Below are 20,370 nucleotides of genomic sequence, written 5' to 3'. Positions count from 1 at the left end.
GGTTAAGGGGAGATTGACCAGAATGGTCCCAGGGATGAGGGACTTCAGTGATGTGGAGAGACTGGAGAAGCTGGGGTTGTTCTCCTTAGAGCAGAGAAGGTTAAGGGGAGATTGACCAGAATGGTCCCAGGGATGAGGGACTTCAGTGTTGTGGAGAGACTGGAGAAGCTGGGATTGTTCTCCTTCGAGCAGAGAAGGTTAAGGGGAGATTGACCAGAATGGTCCCAGGGATGAGGGACTTCAGTGATGTGGAGAGACTGGAGAAGCTGGGGTTGTTCTCCTTAGAGCAGAGAAGGTTAAGAGGAGATTTAATAGAGGCGTTCAAAATCATGAGGGGTTTTGATGGAGTAAATAAGGAGAAACTGTTTCCAGTGGCAGGAGGGCCGGTAACCAGAGGACACAGATTGAAGATAATCGGTGAAAGAACCAGAGGGGAGATGAGGAGAATTGTTTTTACGCAGCGAGTTGTTGTGATCTGGAACGCGCTGCCTGAAAGGGCGGTGGAAGCAGATTCAATAGTAACTTTCAAAAGGGGAATTGGAGAAATACTTGAAGGGGAAAAATTCACAGGGCTGTGGGGGAAAGAGCAGGGGGGAGTGGGACTAATTGGAGAGCTCGTTCAAAGAGCCGGCCCAGGCACGATGGGCTGAATGGCCTCCTGTGTGTGGTGTGATTGTGTAATCGAGTGTCGGGAGCGCCGTGTGTCTACAGTCAGTGACTGATATGAATCAGTCGTTCATGAAAGAAAAGACTTATGAAATAATATTGAGCGGCCTACGGGTGGCGGTGTCCAGGGAGAGTATAAATACTCGGGCACGGGCCCAGCTTGCGCAGGACATTCTTAACGGGAACTAGTGAAGGACACATGTTGTAAAACAGTTGATTTAAAGCTTTGTTTAACGCTTAGACCAAGTGCCTAGTAGTTTTCTTTGGTCAGTGACGACATGCCCGGAGCAGTGTTTTCTTTCTTGGTTTTTGATCAGCCCGTTACTCGACCCCCCCCTCCCTCTCTCTCTGTGCAGATGTTCCCGGGTGTACTGGAGCACGACCGACGCCAGGAAGCGGTGCGTCTACCGGTGTAAGATCCTGGAGTATCACCCGCCAGCTTGGGAGAATGACGTCAACAGCAGGGACGATGGAACCAATCATACCATCGTTCACAGCCCCAGCACGGCAGGTACACGAGGAGCAGTCGGCACAGAGACACATCATTTCAAACCAGCGCACAATTAACTCAGCGTCACCTGATAAATCCCAGCCTGCAACTCACTCCCGGGTACCTGTTATTCTATATATAAACCCCCCGAACCCCTCGATTAGATTCCAGCCTGTAACTCACTTCCCGGGTACCTGTTATTCAAGATATAAACCCCCCGAACCCCTCGATTAGATTCCAGTCTGTAACTCACTCCCGGGTATCTGTTATTCTATATATAAACCCCCCCGAACCCCTCGATTAGATTCCAGCCTGCAACTCACTCCCGGGTACCTGTTATTCAAGATATAAACCCCCCGAACCCCTCGATTAGATTCCAGTCTGTAACTCACTCCCGGGTATCTGTTATTCTATATATAAACCCCCCGAACCCCTCGATTAGATTCCAGCCTGTAACTCACTCCCGGGTACCTGTTATTCAAGATATAAACCCCCCGAACCCCTCGATTAGATTCCAGTCTGTAACTCACTCCCGGGTATCTGTTATTCTATATATAAACCCCCCGAACCCCTCGATTAGATTCCAGCCTGTAACTCACTCCCGGGTAGCTGTTATTCTATATATAAACCCCCCGAACCCCTCGATTAGATTCCAGCCTGTAACTCACTCCCGGGTACCTGTTATTCTATATATAAACCCCCCGAACCCCTCGATTAGATTCCAGCCTGTAACTCACTCCCGGGTATCTGTTATTCTATATATAAACCCCCCGAACCCCACGATTAAATTCCAGCCTGTAACTCACTCCCGGGTATCTGTTATTCTATATATAAACCCCCCGAACCCCTCGATTAGATTCCAGCCTGTAACTCACTCCCGGGTACCTGTTATTCTATATATAAACCCCCCGAACCCCTCGATTAGATTCCAGCCTGTAACACACTCCCGGGTATCTGTTATTCTATATATAAACCCCCCGAACCCCTCGATTAGATTCCAGCCTGTAACTCACTCCCGGGTATCTGTTATTCTATATATACACCCCCCGAACCCCTCGATTAGATTCCAGCCTGTAACTCACTCCCGGGTACCTGTTATTCTATATATAAACCCCCCGAACCCCTCGATTAGATTCTAGCCTGTAACTCACTCCCGGGTATCTGTTATTCTATATATAAACCCCCTGAACCCCTCGATTAGATTCCAGCCTGTAACTCACACCCGGGTATCTGTTATTCTATATATAAACCCCCCGAACCCCTCGATTAGATTCCAGCCTGTAACTCACTCCCGGGTATCTGTTATTCTATATATAAACCCCCCCGAACCCCTCGATTAGATTCCAGCCTGTAACTCACTCCCGGGTATCTGTTATTCTATATATAAACCCCCCGAACCCCTCGATTAGATTCCAGCCTGTAACTCACTCCCGGGTATCTGTTATTCTATATATAAACCCCCTGAACCCCTCGATTAGATTCCAGCCTGTAACTCACTCCCGGGTATCTGTTATTCTATATATAAACCCCCTGAACCCCTCGATTAGATTCCAGCCTGTAACTCACTCCCGGGTATCTGTTATTCTATATATAAACCCCCCGAACCCCTCGATTAGATTCCAGCCTGTAACTCACTCCCGGGTATCTGTTATTCTATATATAAACCCCCCCGAACCCCTCGATTAGATTCCAGCCTGTAACTCACTCCCGGGTATCTGTTATTCTATATATAAACCCCCCGAACCCCTCGATTAGATTCCAGCCTGTAACTCACTCCTGGGTATCTGTTATTCTATATATAAACCCCCCGAACCCCTCGATTAGATTCCAGCCTGTAACTCACTCCCGGGTATCTGTTATTCTATATATAAACCCCCCCGAACCCCTCGATTAGATTCCAGCCTGTAACTCACTCCCGGGTATCTGTTATTCTATATATAAACCCCCCGAACCCCTCGATTAGATTCCAGCCTGTAACTCACTCCCGGGTATCTGTTATTCTATATATAAACCCCCGAACCCCTCGATTAGATTCCAGCCTGTAACTCACTCCCGGGTATCTGTTATTCTATATATAAACCCCCCGAACCCCTCGATTAGATTCCAGCCTGTAACTCACTCCCGGGTATCTGTTATTCTATATATAAACCCCCCGAACCCCTCGATTAGATTCCAGCCTGTAACTCACTCCCGGGTATCTGTTATTCTATATATAAACCCCCTGAACCCCTCGATTAGATTCCAGCCTGTAACTCACTCCCGGGTATCTGTTATTCTATATATAAACCCCCGAACCCCTCGATTAGATTCCAGCCTGTAACTCACTCCCGGGTATCTGTTATTCTATATATAAACCCCCCGAACCCCTCGATTAGATTCCAGCCTGTAACTCACTCCCGGGTATCTGTTATTCTATATATAAACCCCCCGAACCCCTCGATTAGATTCCAGCCTGTAACTCACTCCCGGGTATCTGTTATTCTATATATAAACCCCCTGAACCCCTCGATTAGATTCCAGCCTGTAACTCACTCCCGGGTATCTGTTATTCTATATATAAACCCCCCGAACCCCTCGATTAGATTCCAGCCTGTAACTCACTCCCGGGTATCTGTTATTCTATATATAAACCCCCTGAACCCCTCGATTAGATTCCAGCCTGTAACTCACTCCCGGGTATCTGTTATTCTATATATAAACCCCCCGAACCCCTCGATTAGATTCCAGCCTGTAACTCACTCCCGGGTATTTGTTATTCTATATATAAACCCCCCGAACCCCTCGATTAGATTCAAGCCTGTAACTCACTCCCGGGTATCTGTCATTCTATATATAAACCCCCCGAACCCCTCGATTAGATTCCAGCCTGTAACTCACTCCCGGGTATCTGTTATTCTATATATAAACCCCCCGAACCCCTCGATTAGATTCCAGCCTGTAAGTCACTCCCGGGTATCTGTTATTCTATATATAAACCCCCCGAACCCCTCGATTAGATTCCAGCCTGTAACTCACTCCCGGGTATCTGTTATTCTATATATAAACCCCCCGAACCCCTCGATTAGATTCCAGCCTGTAACTCATTCCCGGGTATCTGTTATTCTATATATAAACCCCCCGAACCCCTCGATTAGATTCCAGCCTGTAACTCATTCCCGGGTACCTGTTATTCTATATATAAACCCCCCGAACCCCTCGATTAGATTCCAGCCTGTAACACACTCCCGGGTATCTGTTATTCTATATATAAACCCCCCCGAACCCCTCGATTAGATTCCAGCCTGTAACTCACTCCCGGGTATCTGTTATTCTATATATAAACCCCCGAACCCCTCGATTAGATTCCAGCCTGTAACTCACGCCCGGGTATCTGTTATTCTATATATAAACCCCCGAACCCCTCGATTAGATTCCAGCCTGTAACTCACTCCCGGGTATCTGTTATTCTCTATATAAACCCCCCCGAACCCCTCGATTAGATTCCAGCCTGTAACTCACTCCCGGGTACCTGTTATTCTATATATAAACCTCCCGAACCCCTCGATTAGATTCCAGCCTGTAACACACTCCCGGGTATCTGTTATTCTATATATAAACCCCCCGAACCCCTGGATTAGATTCCAGCCTGTAACTCACTCCCAGTTATCTGTTATTCTATATATAAACCTCCCGAACCCCTCCATTAGATTCCAGCCTGTAACACACTCCCGGGTATCTGTTATTCTATATATAAACCCCCCGAACCCCTGGATTAGATTCCAGCCTGTAACTCACGCCCGGGTATCTGTTATTCTATATATAAACCACCCGAATCCCTCGATTAAATTCCAGCCTGGAACTCACTCCCGGGTATCTGTTATTCTATATATAAACCTCCCGAACCCCTCGATTAGATTCCAGCCTGTAACTCACGCCCGGGTATCTGTTATTCTATATATAAACACCCCGAACCCCTCGATTAGATTCCAGCCTGTAACTCACTCCCGGGTATCTGTTATTCTATATATAAACCCCCCGAACCCCTCGATTAGATTCCAGCCTGTAACTCACTCCCGGGTATCTGTTATTCTATATATAAACCCCCCGAACCCCTCGATTAGATTCCAGCCTGTAACTCACTCCCGGGTATCTGTTATTCTATATATAAACCCCCCGAACCCCTCGATTAGATTCCAGCCTGTAACTCACTCCCGGGTATCTGTTATTCTATATATAAACCCCCCGAACCCCTCCATTAGAATCCAGTCTGTAACTCACTCCCGGGTATCTGTTATTCTATATATAAACCTCCCGAACCCCTCGATTAGATTCCAGCCTGTAACTCACTCCCGGGTATCTGTTATTCTATATATAAACCCCCCGAACCCCTCGATTAGATTCCAGCCTGTAACTCACTCCCGGGTATCTGTTATTCTATATATAAACCCCCCGAACCCCTCGATTAGATTCCAGCCTGTAACTCACTCCCGGGTATCTGTTATTCTATATATAAACCCCCCGAACCCCCCGATTAGATTCCAGCCTGTAACTCACTCCCGGGTATCTGTTATTCTATATATAAACCCCCCCGAAGCCCTCGATTAGATTCCTGCCTGTAACTCACTCCCGGGTATCTGTTATTCTATATATAAACCCCCCGAACCCCTCGATTAGATTCCAGCCTGTAACTCATTCCCGGGTACCTGTTATTCTATATATAAACCCCCCGAACCCCTCGATTAGATTCCAGCCTGTAACACACTCCCGGGTATCTGTTATTCTATATATAAACCCCCCCGAACCCCTCGATTAGATTCCAGCCTGTAACTCACTCCCGGGTATCTGTTATTCTATATATAAACCCCCGAACCCCTCGATTAGATTCCAGCCTGTAACTCACGCCCGGGTATCTGTTATTCTATATATAAACCCCCGAACCCCTCGATTAGATTCCAGCCTGTAACTCACTCCCGGGTATCTGTTATTCTATATATAAACCCCCCGAACCCCTCGATTAGATTCCAGCCTGTAACTCACTCCCGGGTACCTGTTATTCTATATATAAACCCCCCGAAACCCCTCGATTAGATTCCAGCCTGTAACTCACTCCCGGGTATCTGTTATTCTATATATAAACCCCCCGAACCCCTCGATTAGATTCCAGCCTGTAACTCATTCCCGGGTACCTGTTATTCTATATATAAACCCCCCCGAACCCCTCGATTAGATTCCAGCCTGTAACTCACTCCCGGGTATCTGTTATTCTATATATAAACCCCCGAACCCCTCGATTAGATTCCAGCCTGTAACTCACGCCCGGGTATCTGTTATTCTATATATAAACCCCCCGAACCCCTCGATTAGATTCCAGCCTGTAACTCACTCCCGGGTATCTGTTATTCTATATATAAACCCCCTGAACCCCTCGATTAGATTCCAGCCTGTAACTCACTCCCGGGTATCTGTTATTCTATATATAAACCCCCGAACCCCTCGATTAGATTCCAGCCTGTAACTCACGCCCGGGTATCTGTTATTCTATATATAAACCTCCCGAACCCCTCGATTAGATTCCAGCCTGTAACACACTCCCGGGTATCTGTTATTCTATATATAAACCCCCCGAACCCCTGGATTAGATTCCAGCCTGTAACTCACTCCAGGGTATCTGTTATTCTATATATAAACCCCCCGAACCCCTCGATTAGATTCCAGCCTGTAACTCACTCCCGGGTACCTGTTATTCTATATATAAACCCCCCGAACCCCTCGATTAGATTCCAGCCTGTAACTCACTCCCGGGTATCTGTTATTCTATATATAAACCCCCCGAACCCCTCGATTAGATTCCAGCCTGTAACTCACTCCCGGGTATCTGTTATTCTCTATATAAACCCCCCCGAACCCCTCGATTAGATTCCAGCCTGTAACTCACTCCCGGGTACCTGTTATTCTATATATAAACCTCCCGAACCCCTCGATTAGATTCCAGCCTGTAACACACTCCCGGGTATCTGTTATTCTATATATAAACCCCCCGAACCCCTGGATTAGATTCCAGCCTGTAACTCACTCCCAGTTATCTGTTATTCTATATATAAACCTCCCGAACCCCTCCATTAGATTCCAGCCTGTAACACACTCCCGGGTATCTGTTATTCTATATATAAACCCCCCGAACCCCTGGATTAGATTCCAGCCTGTAACTCACGCCCGGGTATCTGTTATTCTATATATAAACCACCCGAATCCCTCGATTAAATTCCAGCCTGTAACTCACTCCCGGGTATCTGTTATTCTATATATAAACCTCCCGAACCCCTCGATTAGATTCCAGCCTGTAACTCACTCCCGGGTATCTGTTATTCTATATATAAACCCCCCGAACCCCTCGATTAGATTCCAGCCTGTAACTCACTCCCGGGTATCTGTTATTCTATATATAAACCCCCCGAACCCCTCGATTAGATTCCAGCCTGTAACTCACTCCCGGGTATCTGTTATTCTATATATAAACCCCCCGAACCCCTCCATTAGAATCCAGTCTGTAACTCACTCCCGGGTATCTGTTATTCTATATATAAACCTCCCGAACCCCTCGATTAGATTCCAGCCTGTAACTCACTCCCGGGTATCTGTTATTCTATATATAAACCCCCCCGAACCCCTCGATTAGATTCCAGCCTGTAACTCACTCCCGGGTATCTGTTATTCTATATATAAACCCCCCGAACCCCTCGATTAGATTCCAGCCTGTAACTCACTCCCGGGTATCTGTTATTCTATATATAAACCCCCCGAACCCCTCGATTAGATTCCAGCCTGTAACTCACTCCCGGGTATCTGTTATTCTATATATAAACCCCCCGAACCCCCCGATTAGATTCCAGCCTGTAACTCACTCCCGGGTATCTGTTATTCTATATATAAACCCCCCCGAAGCCCTCGATTAGATTCCTGCCTGTAACTCACTCCCGGGTATCTGTTATTCTATATATAAACCCCCCCGAACCCCTCGATTAGATTCCAGCCTGTAACTCACTCCTGGGCACCTGTTATTCTATATATAAACCCCCCGAACCCCTCGATTAGATCCCAGCCTGTATTTCAACATATTGTCTCAGTGGGTCGTACTCTCGCCTCTGAGCCAGAATGTCGTGGATTCAAGCCTCACTCCAGAGACTTGAGCCCATAATCTCCCACTGTATGCACTGAGAGATCGCTGCACTGTCGGAGGGTCAGTACTGAGGGAGCGCCGCACTGTCGGAGGGTCACTACTGAGGGAGCGCCGCACTGTCGGAGGGTCAGTACTGAGGGAGCGCCGCACTGTCGGAGGGTCAGTACTGAGGGAGCGCCGCACTGTCGGAGGGTCAGTACTGAGGGAGCGCCGCACTGTCGGAGGGTCAGTACTGAGGGAGCGCTGCACTGTCGGAGGGTCAGTACTGAGGGAGCGCTGCACTGTCGGAGGGGCAGTACTGAGGGAGCGCCGCACTGTCGGAGGGTCAGTACTGAGGGAGCGCCGCACTGTCGGAGGGGCAGTACTGAGGGAGCTCTGCAATGTCGGAGGGGCAGTACTGAGGGAGTGCCGCACTGTCGGAGGGGCAGTACTGAGGGAGCGCTGCACTGTCGGAGGAGCAGTACTGAGGGAGCGCCGCACTGTCGGAGGGGCAGTACTGAGGGAGCTCTGCGCTGTCGGAGGGGCAGTACTGAGGGAGCGCCGCACTGTCGGAGGGGCAGTACTGAGGGAGCGCTGCACTGTCGGAGGAGCAGTACTGAGGGAGCGCCGCACTGTCGGAGGGGCAGTACTGAGGGAGCGCCGCACTGTCGGAGGGGCAGTACTGAGGGAGCGCCGCACTGTCGGAGGGGCAGTACTGAGGGAGCGCCGCACTGTCAGAGGGGCAGTACTGAGGGAGCGCCGCACTGTCAGAGGGGCAGTACTGAGGGAGCGCTGCACTGTCGGAGGGTCAGTACTGAGGGAGCGCCGCACTGTCGGAGGGGCAGTACTGAGGGAGCGCCGCACTGTCGGAGGGGCAGTACTGAGGGAGCGCCGCACTGTCGGAGGGGCAGTACTGAGGGAGCGCTGCACTGTCGGAGGGGCAGTACTGAGGGAGCGCTGCACTGTCGGAGGAGCAGTACTGAGGGAGCGCCGCACTGTCGGAGGGGCAGTACTGAGGGAGCTCTGCACTGTCGGAGGGGCAGTACTGAGGGAGCGCTGCACTGTCGGAGGAGCAGTACTGAGGGAGCGCCGCACTGTCGGAGGGGCAGTACTGAGGGAGCGCCGCACTGTCGGAGGGGCAGTACTGAGGGAGCGCCGCACTGTCGGAGGGGCAGTACTGAGGGAGCGCCGCACTGTCGGAGGGGCAGTACTGAGGGAGCGCAGCACTGTTGGAGGGGCAGTACTGAGGGAGCGCCGCACTGTCGGAGGGGCAGTACTGAGGGAGCGCCGCACTGTCGGAGGGGCAGTACTGAGGGAGCGCCGCACTGTCGGAGGGGCAGTACTGAGGGAGCGCCGCACTGTCGGAGGGGCAGTGCTGAGGGAGCGCCGCACTGTCGGAGGGGCAGTACTGAGGGAGCGCCGCACTGTCGGAGGGGCAGTACTGAGGGAGGGCCGCACTGTCGGAGGGGCAGTACTGAGGGAGCGCTGCACTGTCGGAGGGGCAGTACTGAGGGAGTGCTGCACTGTCGGAGGGGCAGTACTGAGGGAGCGCTGCACTGTCGGAGGGGCAGTACTGAGGGAGTGCTGCACTGTCGGGGGGGCAGTACTGAGGGAGCGCTGCACTGTCGGAGGGGCAGTACTGAGGGAGCGCCGCACTGTCGGAGGGTCAGTACTGAGGGAGCGCCGCACTGTCGGAGGGGCAGCACTGAGAGATCGCTGCACTGTCGGAGGGGCAGTACTGAGGGAGCGCCGCACTGTCGGAGGGGCAGTACTGAGCGAGCGCCGCACTGTCGGAGGGGCAGTACTGAGGGAGCGCCGCACTGTCGGAGGGGCAGTACTGAGGGAACGCTGCACTGTCGGAGGGGCAGTACTGAGGGAGCTCCGCACTGTCGGAGGGTCAGTACTGAGGGAGCGCTGCACTGTCGGAGGGGCAGTACTGAGGGAGCTCCGCACTGTCGGAGGGGCAGTACTGAGGGAGCGCTGCACTGTCGGAGGGGCAGTACTGAGGGAGCGCCGCACTGTCGGAGGGGCAGTACTGAGGGAACGCTGCACTGTCGGAGGGGCAGTACTGAGGGAGCGCTGCACTGTCGGAGGGGCAGCACTGAGGGAGCGCCGCACTGTCGGAGGGGCAGTACTGAGGGAGCGCTGCACTGTCGGAAGGGCAGTACTGAGGGAGTGCCGCACTGTCGGAGGGGCAGTACTGAGGGAGCACTGCACTGTCGGAGGGGCAGTACTGAGGGAGCGCCGCACTGTCGGAGAGCAATACTGAGGGAGTGCCGCACTGTCGGAGGGGCAGTACTGAGGGAGCGCCGCACTGTCGGAGGGTCAGTACTGAGGGAGCGCCGCACTGTCGGAGGGGCAGTACTGAGGGAGCGCTGCACTGTCGGAGGGGCAGTACTGAGGGAGCGCTGCGCTGTCGGAGAGCAATACTGAGGGAGTGCCGCACTGTCGGAGGGGCAGTACTGAGGGAGCGCCGCACTGTCGGAGGGGCAGTACTGAGGGAGCGCTGCACTGTCGGAGGGGCAGTACTGAGGGAGCGCTGCACTGTCGGAGGGGCAGTACTGAGGGAGCGCCGCACTGTCGGAGAGCAATACTGAGGGAGTGCCGCACTGTCGGAGGGGCAGTACTGAGGGAGCGCCGCACTGTCGGAGGGTCAGTACTGAGGGAGCGCCGCACTGTCGGAGGGTCAGTACTGAGGGAGTGCTGCACTGTCGGACATGTCGTTTTTCGGATGAGACGTTAAACCGAGGCCCCGTCTACCCTCTCAGGTGGATGTAAAAGATCCCACAGCCACTATTGGAAGAAGAGCAGGGGGAGTTCTCCCCGGAGTCCTGGGGCTAATATTTATCCCTCAACCAACATCACTAACAGACAATCTGGTGATTATCACATTGCTGTTTGTGGGAGCTTGCTGTGCGCAAATTGTCTGCCGCGTTTCCTACATTACAACAGTGACCACACTTCAAAAAAAAAGGTCCTTCATTGGCTGTGAGGCGCTTTGGGACGACCCGAGGTTGGTGAAAGGCGCTGGAGAAATGGGAATCCTTTCTTTCCGCGCGCCATGATGGCCGGAGCGTCAGGACGAGACATCTCTGACCCTCCTCAGCTCCTCCCAACCCAGGGCCAATAAATCTCTGGGCATTTCATCTCTGGAGCCACTGCCTCAGGCGATTGAAACACAGAGCAGAGAATCTCCGCACAGGAGGAGGCCATTCGGTCCGTCGTGCCTGGGCCGGCTCTTCCGAAGAGCAGCCCTGTTTAGTCTCACGTCCCCGCAGAGTGCACGGGACCTTGCCTTCCGCGTAGTCCTGTGTCGGGGAGCGCCGTTTCTTTTCTGCTCTCCGTGACCTCGGTTTTTTCTTCTTTCCCGTTTTTCCAGATGTGAATGCCGCGGCCGAGCCTGCCGTCAAGAGCCGGTTGGACTGCCGGGCGGACCCTCGCTCTCCCGAGCGCCGCTCCCCGGAGCAGAAAGCCGGGCCCCTCCCGCCTCCCCGCCCCCTGCCCTGCAGCCGCATCAAGACCCCCAGCTACTCCCCGGCCTGCCGGTGGTCCGCCAGCGGCTCGCGGCCGCTCCCCTCGCCAGGTAAGTCAGCCGAAACCGTCTCGCTTTCCAAACTGCGGGGGCCGAGGAGGGGGGTGGTGTGTTCCTCACGCTCTGTGGGTACAACAGGAATCGCAGAGAATGTACAGCACCGAACCAGCCCATTCATAAGAATTAGGAGCAGGAGTCGGCCATTCGGCCCCTCGAGCCTGCTCCGCCATTCAATAAGATCACGGCTGATCATCGACCTCAATTCCCTTGATCCCCGAATCCCGTGATTCCCCGAGAGTCCAAAAATCTATCGATCTCAGCCTTGAATATACTCAACGACTGAGCCTCCACAGCCCTCTGGGGCAGAGAATTCCAAAGATTCACAACCCTCTGAGTGAAGAAATTCCTCCTCATCTCAGTCCTCAATGGCCGACCCCTTATCCTGAGACTGACCCCTGGTTCTAGACTCTCCAGATTCGGCCCATCTGCTCCGTGCCGGTGTTTATGCTCCACACCAGCCTCCTCCCACCCCTCTTCATCTCACCCCATCAACACCAGCCTCCTCCCACCCCTCTTCATCTCACCCCATCAACACCAGCCTCCTCCCACCCCTCTTCATCTCACCCCATCAACACCAGCCTCCTCCCACCCCTCTTCATCTCACCCCATCAACAGCAGCCTCCTCCCACCCCTCTTCATCTCACCCCATCAACACCAGCCTCCTCCCACCGCTCTTCATCTCACCCCATCAACACCAGCCTCCTCCCACCCCTCTTCATCTCACCCCATCAACACCAGCCTCCTCCCACTGCTCTTCATCTCACCCCATCAACACCAGCCTCCTCCCACCCCTCTTCATCTCACCCCATCAACACCAGCCTCCTCCCACCCCTCCTCTTCTTCCCCCCCATCAACACCAGCCTCTTCCCACCCCTCTTCATCTCACCCCATCACCACCAGCCTCCTCCCACCCCTCTTCATCTCACCCCATCAACACCAGCCTGCTCCCACCCCTCTTCATCTCACCCCATCAACACCAGCCTCCTCCCACCCCTCTTCATCTCACCCCATCAACACCAGCCTCCTCCCACCCCTCTTCATCTCACCCCGTCAACACCAGCCTCCTCCCACCCCTCTTCATCTCGCCCCATCCACACCAGCCTCCTCCCACCCCTCTTCATCTCACCCCGTCAACACCAGCCTCCTCCCACCCCTCTTCATCTCACCCCATCAACACCAGCCTCCTCCCTCCCCTCTTCATCTCACCCTGTCAACACCAGCCTCCTCCCACCCCTCTTCATCTCACCCCATCAACACCAGCCTCCTCCCACCCCTCTTCATCTCACCCCATCACCCTATCCTTTTATTCCTTTCCCCCTCATGTGTTTATCCAGCTTCCCCTTAAATGATCTCCCGCAACATTTCGCCGCCACGTTTTTAAAAATATATATTAATGACCTGGACTTGGGTATCCGGGGCATAACTTCAAAGCTTGCAGATGATACGAAACTCGGAAATGTAGTAAACAGTGCAGAGGATAGTAACAGACTTCAGGAAGACATAGACTGGCGAAATGGGCAGAGACGTGGCAGATGCAGTTTAATGTAGAGAAGTGTGAAGTGATTCATTCTGGTAGGAAGAACGAGGAGAGGCAATATGAACTAAATGGTACAATTCTGAAGGGGGTGCAGGAACAGAGAGACCTGCAGGTGTATGTATGTGTGCACAAATCTTTGATGGTGGCAGGGCAAGTTGATGAAGTTGCTAGAAAGACACAAGGGATCCTTGGCCTTCTTTACCGAGGCATAGAGTACAAAAGCCAGGAAGTTATTTCTAAACCCTTTATACAACACTGGTTAGGCCCCAGCTGAAGTATTGTGTCCAGCTCTGGGTATCACACACTTTAGGAAGAATGTCAAGGCCTTGGAGAGTGTGCGGAGGAGATTGACCAGAATGGTCCCAGGGATGAGGGACTTCAGTGACGTGGAGAGACTGGAGAAGCTGGGGTTGTTCTCCTTAGAGCAGAGGAGGTTAAGGGGAGATTGACCAGAATGGTACCAGGGATGAGGGACTTCAGTGATGTGGAGAGACTGGAGAAGCTGGGGTTGTTCTCCTTAGAGCAAAGAAGGTTAAGAGGAGATTGACCAGAATGGTCCCAGGGATGAGGGACTTCAGTGATGCGGAGAGACTGGAGAAGCAGCGGTTGTTCTCCTTACAGCAGAGAAGGTTAAGGGGAGATTGACCAGAATGGTCCCAGGGATGAGGGACTTCAGTGATGTGGAGAGACTGGAGAAGCTGGGGTTGTTCTCCTTAGAGCAGAGTAGGTTAAGGGGAGATTGACCAGAATGGTCCCAGGGATGAGGGACTTCAGTGATGTGGAGAGACTGGAGAAGCTGGGGTTGTTCTCCTTCGAGCAGAGAAGGTTAAGGGGAGATTTAATAGAGGCGTTCAAAATCATGAGGGGTTTTGATGGAGTAAATAAGGAGAAACTGTTTCCAGTGGCAGGAGGGTCGGTGACCAGAGGACACAGATTGAAGATAATCGGTAAAAGAACCAGAGGGGGAGCATTTCGGTAGGAAGAATAAGGAGGTCACATACTTCTTGGGAAGTGAATGTCTGAATGGGGTAGAGATACACAAATCACTAAAAGTAGCGACGCAGGTTAATGAGGTCAGAAAACAAAGCAAATCAAGCACTGCTGTTCATTTCGAGAGGGATAGAATTGAAAAGCAGAGAAGTTATGTTGAACTTTTATAGAACCTTGCTTAGACCACACTTGCAGCACTGTGCACAGTTCTGGTCTCCATATACCTTGGTTAGACCACACTTGGAGCACTGTGCACAGTTCTGGTCTCCATATACCTTGGTTAGACCACACTTGGAGCACTGTGCACAGTTCTGATCTCCCTATACCTTGGTTAGACCACACTTGGAGCACTGTGCACAGTTCTGGTCTCCATATACCTTGGTTAGACCACACTTGCAGCACTGTGCACAGTTCTGGTCTCCATATACCTTGGTTAGACCACACTTGGAGCACTGCGCACAGTTCTGGTCTCCATATACCTTGGTTAGACCACACTTGGAGCACTGTGCACAGTTCTGGTCTCCATATACCTTGGTTAGCCCACACTTGGAGCACTGTGCACAGTTCTGGTCTCCGTATACCTTGGTTAGCCCACACTTGGAGCACTGTGCACGGTTCTAGTCTCCGTATACCTTGGTTAGACCACACTTGGAGCACTGTGCACAGTTCTGGTCTCCATATACCTTGGTTAGACCACACTTGGAGCACTGTGTACAGTTCTGGTCTCCATATACCTTGGTTAGACCACACTTGGAGCACTGTGCACAGTTCTGGTCTCCATATACCTTGGTTAGACCACACTTGGAGCACTGTGTACAGTTCTGGTCTCCATATACCTTGGTTAGACCACACTTGGAGCACTGTGCACAGTTCTGGTCTCCATATACCTTGGTTAGACCACACTTGGAGCACTGTGCACAGTTCTGGTCTCCATATTGTTGTATCCGTGTGTTAATGGAGACACGGAATGCAGGAGTTGGTTTAACAGGTGTTTACTGAACAAAGTCTGGAGGTGAACTAAAAGATACAAGACGCTATACAGGCTTATATACCTGAGTGGTCACTACCAGTATTACAGTACACAGGGGCTATTAAAGGTACATACACTACAATTCCTCCCCTTTTAGATAATTAGTACATAACATTTTAAGTAATCATTAATTAACATGTTTACAAGAACAATAATCTACACATTTGCTGCAGTTAATCAATTATAAGTCAGTCTCTCTGGAGGCTTCCTGACTCGGTCCAGATAACGCCTCGGTGGTGTAGTAGGTTCTTTTGGCAAGGTCGATTCGGCTTGAATGCCAGTGTCGGGTTCATCTGGTTCCAGTATCACCGGATCGGAGGTAGATACTATGGGTATCGCTACTTCATCGTTAGGCGTATAGAGTTGTGGTGTAGGTTGTCCCTTTTCGGATGACTCTATGATCTGGTCAGCATGGCGCCTTATTATGCTTTCTCCGATGTCCACGGTATACATCAGCGGTCCTAGTCGTGTGCAGATAGTTCCAGGCTGCCATTTCTCGGTACGGTAGTCCCGGGCCAAAACTTGTTGACCTATCTGGAAGGTTCTAGTTGGCCTTTCATTCATGCCTTGAAATTGCCGGTTCTCTACGTCCCTTCTGATGTTTGGCTTGATCAAATCCAGCCGGCATCTTAGTCTTCTATTGAAAAACATCATGGCGGGAGTTTGGTTTGTAACCACATGTGTTGCATTCCTGTACGCAAACAAGAAGTCATCTACCTTATGTTGTAGATTTATGTCTTCATTACCCATGGCCTTTATGGCCTTCTTGAAGGTCTGGACAAACCTTTCAGCTAATCCATTGGTTGTGGGATGGTATGGGGTGGACGTGTAGTGCTTAACCCCATTGTTTTTTAAGAACTTCCTGAATTCTTCGGACTCAAATTGCGGTCCATTATCAGAACAGATCTGTTCAGGCAGCCCATTCCTGGCAAATATGGTCCTTAATACTGTGATGGTTTTTTCCGTGGTGGTGGAGGACATCTTTATTACCTCTGGCCACTTGGAGTGTGCATCCACCGCGATTAAGAACATTGAGTCCATAAATGGACCAGCAAAGTCGATATGTACCCTTTGCCATGGAGATGAGGGCCACTCCCATGGATGTAGAGGGGCTTGTGGTGGGGCGTTTTGGACCTTCTGGCATCCTAGACAGCTCTTGGTCATTTCTTCGATGTCTCCATCGATACCTGGCCACCACACAAACGCTCTGGCTAGGTTCTTCATTTTCACTCCACCCAGATGCCCCTCGTGAAGCTCCTTTAGCACTTTATCCTGGAGTTTGGGTGGAATCACCACTCTGGATCCACACATCAAGGTTCCTCGGCACACTGACAGCTGTTCTCTTCTTTGCGAGAATGCTGGCAACAGTGGTTCGCCATGTGCTGGCCATCCCTTCACCGTTAAATCGTAGACTCGTGAGAGAGTCAGGTCATTTCTCGTTTCCTTTTCAATGGTAGAATTTGTTACTGGTAGACATTCCACTATGGTTGAGTGGAACATCTCCACTGGGTCCACTGTAGGTGCCTCTTCTACCGTTGGCAACGGTAGGCGCGATAAACCGTCAGCATTCCCATGCTGTTTTGATCCTTTGTATTCTATGTCATATTGGTGTGCCCCTAGGAAAAGGGACCACCTCTGTAGCCTTTGCGCTGTCATAATGGGAACGCCCTTTTTAGGGTTGAATATGGAGACGAGGGGTTGATGGTCAGTCAACAAGGTAAATTTTTGTCCGTGTAGGTAATTGTTGAATTTCTTCACTCCCCACACCAGGCTGAGTGCTTCCCTGTCGATTTGGGCATAGTTATGCTCAGCTGAGTTCAATGAGCGTGACGCAAAAGCTATTGGCCGCTCCGAGCCATCAGGAAATCTATGCGATAATACCGCTCCTAAGCCGTAAGGGGATGCATCGCACGCCAGTCTGATTGGCAGTGATGGGTTGTAATGAGCCAACACTTCCTTGGACGTGATCAAGCCTTTGCATTTATGGAAGGCACGTTTACAGTCTTCGCTCCATTTCCAAATTACTCCCGTTTGTAGCAGTGCGTTAAGAGGGTGCAGAACAGTTGACAAGTTCGGTAAAAATTTATGATAGTAATTTATCAATCCCAGGAACGACCTTAATTGTGAGACATTTTCAGGTGCTGGGGCTTTTATGACCGCTTCAATTTTTTCAGGTGACTTATGCAACCCTTCTTCGTTAATTATATGGCCACAATATGATATTTTGTTTCTGGAAAAATTCGCACTTGGGGCGATTTGCTCGTTGGCCTAGTGAGCACCTGCTCCAAATTGGCAAGGTGCTCGTTGTCGTTTTCTCCTGTTACAAGGATGTCGTCTAGGTAGCATTGAGTCCCCGGAATCCCTTGCAGGACTTGCTCCATAGCTCTTTGCCAGATAGCTGGAGCTGATGCTACTCCGAAAACCAGTCGATTGTACTGGTACAGGCCTTTGTGTGTGTTTATCGTGAGATACTTTTTAGAGGCCTCTTCAACCTCCATCTGTAGATATGCCTGTGCCAAGTCAATTTTGGTGAAACGTTTCCCTCCGGATAGTGAGGCGAAAATATCTTCTATCCTCGGAAGAGGATACTGTACCGTGTGAAGGACCGGGTTTACAGTCACCTTGAAGTCCCCACAGATGCGAATTTTTCTCTGTTCTTCAGATTTATCATTATTCAACGTTTTCTTCATGACCGGGACGATGGGTGTTGCCCACTCGCTCCAATCTACCTTGGATAACACGCCTGCCTTTTCCAAATTCTCCAGCTCTGCCTCGACTGCTGGACGAATTGCGTATGGCACCGGCCTTGCTTTAAAAAAACTTGGGACTTGCCGCATCTTCCACTTTTATTGAGGCGGTGACGCCTTTCAAGGTTCCTAGTTCCTGTTGAAACACTTCTTTGGCGTTGGCCAAGATGTCTTTTAATCGTTCAGGTATGACGTCATCATCATTTTTTTTTCTTACTGGTCACCGTCAGTGCCTGAATGGAGTGCCAGTCTAAACGTATCTTCCTGATCCATTCACGTCCCAACAGCGGTGGACCACCATCTTGCAGAACATATAAATACAACTTCTGTATTTCCTTGCCGTTGTATACAACAGGCACCCTTATTTTCCCTCTGGGGTATACTTTCTGCCCCGTATATGTCTTCAAGATAATGGATGTGTCTTTCAAAGGTATATGCGGAAATAGCCGCTCGTAATCCCGTCGACTTATGACGGTCAGAGCTGATCCTGTATCTAGCTCCATTTTAACTGGGGACCCCGCTATCGTGAGGGTAACCCAAATGGTCTGGTAATCTTCTTTGGCAATTACATTATGTAATTTGAGACAGCTTAGTCTCTTGTTTCCGGAGTCGCTATCGCTCTTCTGGTCTTCGGAGCTTAGTCTCTTGTTTCCGGAGTCGCTATCGCTCTTCTGGTCTTCGGAGCTACTGTCCGTCATCATTTGTACCTTTCTGTAATTTTCCTTATTGATTTTTTTTCTGTCAGTGGATTTTTTGTTTCCAGATCGGCATACGCGTGCAATGTGTCCCATCTTTCCGCATTGCCTGCATGCTTTGTCCTTGAACCAGCAGTCCCTCTGGTCATGGGTGGATCTGCCGCAGCGATAACATCTCTCGAAACCCTGTGTCATTTCATGGGTGCCGAAGTCCTGTGGCTTTTGCTGTATCTCGGTAGCTCCTCTTGCTGCTGCTTCGTATGATACAGCCACACTGAAAGCCTTGTCCAGTGTCAAATCTTTCTCAGAAAGTAGCCTTTTCTGTGTTCCTTCACTTAGGAGCCCGCAGACGAATTTGTCTCGTAGAGTATCTGCCAGTCCTGCCCCGAATTGGCAGTGCTTTGACAGCTTTCTTAATTCGGTGAGGTAATCAGCATTACTTTCATTCTTGTGCTGATTCCTCCTGAAGAATTTGAATCGTTCCGCTATCAGCAGCGGTGTTGGGTTTAAGTGCTCCTGTAGGGTATCAACAATCTCCTTAAAATTCTTGTCCATCGGTTTGGCTGGAGTGATTAAGTTTCATAACAGCCCGTATGTCCTTGCGCCCATTAGATTTAGAAGTACCGATGCCTTTTTATCATCCTCTACTTCATTCGCAGTGCAATATACCTCCACTCTTTCCACATATGTGGTCCAATCCTCTATATTACTATCGAAAGCAGTAATATTGCCAGTCTTAGGCATCCTGAAAATCAAAAATGGCGCCTCCCGCGCTTTCCCGCCGCTGCCGCTGCTCACAACGCTGTTCTCCGCGGTTGTTATTTACACAGATATTTTTAATAGTTGGAGACTCGTTCCCGCCGGACTCTCTGGGACTTTTCCCTCCCTCTGCTTGGTCCGAACGCCGACCTGCTTTGCAGCGCCGGCCGTCTCCCGAGTGCTCCACCCTCCGTCTCTGTTTGCTTCCGACTCGCTGCTCGGCCCCGCTGCAGAGCCACCCGATCGAGCCCCAGCCCACCGCCCAGGAAGGATTAGTGCAGTACCTGCCACCAGCCCGGCTAGCTGGTGAAACCACAGTTTTTTTTCTTTTTTTTTTCTTCGACTTTCGTCTGAGGAATCGATCTCCTTGAGGTGCTGCCGAATTGCAGGTAAGTCCGTTTCCAATTCGTCGCCACTGTTGTATCCGTGTGTTAATGGAGACACGGAAGGCAGGTGTTTACTGAACAAAGTCTGGAGGTGAACTAAAAGATACAAGACGCTATACAGGCTTATATACCCGAGTGGTCACTACCGGTATTACAGTACACAGGGGCTCTTAAAGGTACATACACTACACATGTACCTTGGTTAGACCACACTTGGAGCACCGTGCACAGGTCCGGTCTCCATAAACCTTGGTTAGACCACACTTGGAGCACTGTGCACAGTTCTGGTCTCCATATACCTTGGTTAGACCACACTTGGAGCACTGTGCACAGTTCTGGTCTT

The 20,370-nt window shown here is 50.9% G+C and overlaps 1 protein-coding gene across 1 annotated transcript in view; it reads left to right on the top strand.

Annotated features, from left to right (window-relative positions):
* The window catches only part of kmt2bb (lysine (K)-specific methyltransferase 2Bb), a 186,099-nt gene that overhangs the window by 134,714 nt on the left and 31,015 nt on the right, over nt 1-20,370 (top strand). The window contains exons 22-23 of the mRNA XM_086002474.1: nt 910-1,177; nt 11,671-11,874. Coding sequence (XP_085858600.1) covers nt 910-1,177; nt 11,671-11,874 — 472 coding nt within the window. The remainder of the gene's footprint in view (nt 1-909; nt 1,178-11,670; nt 11,875-20,370) is intronic.

The sequence above is a fragment of the Somniosus microcephalus genome, chromosome 12, assembly GCF_052327205.1.
Source record: "Somniosus microcephalus isolate GS21.2 chromosome 12, FLI_Smic_1.0, whole genome shotgun sequence".
NCBI classification, from domain to species: Eukaryota; Metazoa; Chordata; class Chondrichthyes; order Squaliformes; family Somniosidae; genus Somniosus; species Somniosus microcephalus.
This window is presented reverse-complemented; position numbering and strand designations above follow the sequence as displayed.